The sequence below is a fragment of the Gavialis gangeticus genome, unplaced genomic scaffold (genome assembly GCF_001723915.1).
Source record: "Gavialis gangeticus isolate Ggan-Ray unplaced genomic scaffold, GavGan_comp1, whole genome shotgun sequence".
Classification (NCBI taxonomy): Eukaryota; Metazoa; Chordata; order Crocodylia; family Gavialidae; genus Gavialis; species Gavialis gangeticus.
Genome location: NW_017729024.1, coordinates 156220249 through 156223321, shown reverse-complemented (window position 1 = coordinate 156223321; position 3073 = coordinate 156220249). Strand labels below are relative to the sequence as shown.

General features: G+C 48.5%; 1 protein-coding gene across 2 annotated transcripts in view; it reads right to left on the bottom strand.

The window, feature by feature from the left end:
- The window catches only part of DAB2 (DAB2, clathrin adaptor protein), a 42539-nt gene that overhangs the window by 5164 nt on the left and 34302 nt on the right, over positions 1–3073 (bottom strand). For both annotated transcript variants that reach the window (XM_019517931.1, XM_019517930.1), the window contains one exon: positions 2612–2771. In XM_019517931.1, the coding sequence (XP_019373476.1) occupies positions 2612–2771 (160 nt within the window). The remainder of the gene's footprint in view (positions 1–2611; positions 2772–3073) is intronic.

Sequence of the window (3073 nt, the reverse complement as noted above, 5' to 3'; positions counted from 1 at the left end):
CCCCCCCCCCCCCCCCCCATCTCCAAATTAGTTGTGCAAGCCATCTCCCCTCAGGGCATAAAGTGCCAAGTTTGATGCATCTCAGTAATCTCAAGGTCTTAGCTATGAAGAAGCTTCTTTGGACTGTGCGCAAAAAAAGGTATACCCCCCAGAACACAAGAAGCTTCACTCCCCACCCCACCTGAGACTGGCTCCCAACCCTTTCCCCAGCTTTAGAAGACTTGGGTAGGGAAGAGAAACACATACATTAAAGGACAACTCCATTTTAGGGTGGTATACAAAAGAAAGATTATACTTTTGGCCCTCCCAAACCAACAATATTCTCAAGGTCTCTGCTTTCTATCCCATATAGCTCTGCAAGATGGGATAGCTCAGCTAGGGATTGAAGTCATGTCCTTAGCTTGGCTGTGGGGATCTGTACTGGACAGAAGCTATACCATAGAGATTTGTTGTTGTAAACAAAGTCTTCCAAAAAGGTTTGGAACTATTCATCTCTGCATGAATAAGAGGCAGCAAGCCAAGATATTTAGTTATCCAAATGGATAAAAAAAAGAGTTAGAGGGCCCAGCTATACTGATATACTGGCTTTGCAAGTTCTTTATGGTACCAGAGTATTACAATAGTTTGGCACTAGCCTGATTGCTAGGGCCAACAGATGGTGTATATTCTGTTTTACAAATGAAGGTGTGAGGCTATTTCCCTAGAATTTTATGAAAAGCTAGGAGTGGCAGAATCCTGAAGCAATTCCTTAGGGATTCTGGATGGTTTTCAAGTTTGCTCACTAAGTTCTTCTTGTGGGCAAGAAAGGTTGCATCTCAAGCTTGTGAGTTACTTTGACTGACAGCTAGCTAATGACTTCCATCAGACACATGGAATATTAACAGCATGACACTGAACAGTTTCACAGTTTCTAGGGTCGGAAGGGACCCAAGCAGATCTAGTCCAACCCCCTGCCATGGCAGGAAAGAGTACTGGGGTCAAATGACCCCAGTAAGGTGGTCATCCAACCTCCTCTTAAAAACCCCCAGGGTGGGAGCCTGCACCACCTCACTTGGAAGCTGGTTCCAGACCCTAGCTGCCCTGTCCGTGAAGTAGCGCCTCCTGATGTCCAACTTAAACCTTCCCTCCACCAGCTTGTGGCCATTGTTCCTGGTCACTCTTTGCGGCACTCAGGGGAACAGGGACTCCCCCAGTGCCTGCTGATCCCCCCTAACCAGTTTATAACAGGCCACAAGATCCCCCCTCAGCCTTCTCTTTTGAAGGCTGAACAGGTTCAGGTCCTGCAACCTTTCCTCATAGGACCTACCCTGCTGTCCCTTGATCATACGAGTGGCCCTCCTCTGGACCCTCTCGATGCTGTCCACATCCCTCTTAAAGTGCGGCGCCCAGAACTGGACGCAGTACTCCAGCTGCGGCCTGACCAGTGCCGCATAGAGGGGGAGGATCACCTCCTTGGACCTGCTCGAGATGCATCTGTGGATGCACGACAAGGTGCAGTTGGCCTTCCTAGCCGCCTCCCCACATTGCCGACTCATGTTCATCTTGGAGTCAATAATGACTCCCAGATCCTTTTCCACCTCCGTGCTGACAAGAGGGGAGTTCCCCAGCCTGTATGTGTGGTGCCTATTGTTCCTCCCCAGGTGCATCACCTTACACTTGTCCGTGTTAAACCCCATCCTATTCTCCTCTGCCCATCTTTGTAACCTATCTAGGTCTAACTGTAGCCTGTTGCTCCCCTCTATTGTGCCCACTTCCCCCCACATCTTAGTGTCATCAGCAAACTTGAACAGGGTGCTTTGCACCCCCTCATCCAAATCACTGAGGAAGATGTTGAACAGGGCGGGCCCAAGGACCGAGCCCTGTGGGACCCCCCTTCCCACGTCCTTCCAGGTGGAGAAGGACCCATCCACCACCACTCTCTGGGTGCGACTCTAGCTACTTGGTGACCCATTGGACTGTATGGGCGTCTATGCCACAGTCCCCCAGCTTCCTAATGAGAATGGGGTGATGTTGACACTGTCTCTTCAAGGCAGTCAATATTAGGAAGGGCTAGCTGGGGCAGATGTCATTTGAATGGCAAAGAAGCACTAGCCTGGGGCTGGCAAATTGGATCTACTTACTAGAATGGTCTGCCTGAAGTCAGTGACAGCCATCTCTACACCTTGGTCAGTGGCGAGTGGAATTTGGCAGCTATACTGCTGAGGCCTCCAAATGTTACTTTATCGCAGAAAGGAGTTGTTAGTAGTTACAATAGCTGAACTGACTACTTTGACTGCATCAAGCACTTCACTCTATTTCCTTCCTTGCACATGGCAGTTACATTGATAATAACAAGTGCTATACCCAATCTTAGTGACCAACTGTCCTATAAGCCATACATACCATGTCCAAGACAAGCTAGAACTAATTAGATGATCATCCACTAATCAGGTCTCCCAAGCTATAGTTTTTTAAAAAACTATGTTGAGTGATCAGAGAAATAATGTTAAGAGCAGAAGCTGGAGTGGCTGAACTCTTAAGCATTCTGGTGGCAATAAGCCAGCTTAGCCATAATGGTTTAAAAACAAACCAACACCCAAACAAACCTCCCCACCCCCCCAAAACAACCTACCTAGACCAGTCATGGGAGGTGCTGTGGTAGGACTAGTTTTGAACAGGTCCAGTGGGCTGGTTTGCACAGGGGCAGGTTGTGCTGCTGCAGAAGTCAAGCCTAGGCTCTCTGTAGCAGTAGGGGCAAAGAGATCCGAGCCAAACAAGTCACTTGCTGCAGTCTAGAAGCGAGACAGAAGTCAGTTATATACTCCTGTTTAAAAAAGTGGGAGTAGAACAGTTCCTTCAGTTGAAGCAAATTGACATCTGGGAGTGTGGGATGTTTGCTACTAAAGCAAGCAGCAGTCACAAGCATTTTGGAGTTGGCATTCCTTTCTGATCCAAGAATGCAATCTGCCCCAGCCCCTCTCTGGACAAGAAAGAGGGCAACAAGCCAATGGGTTGGTGGGCCCTAACTCTAGGAATTCCAAGCTTACAGACTTAACATCTTTCCAGCCAAGAAGACTGGATGGCTTACAGCCTG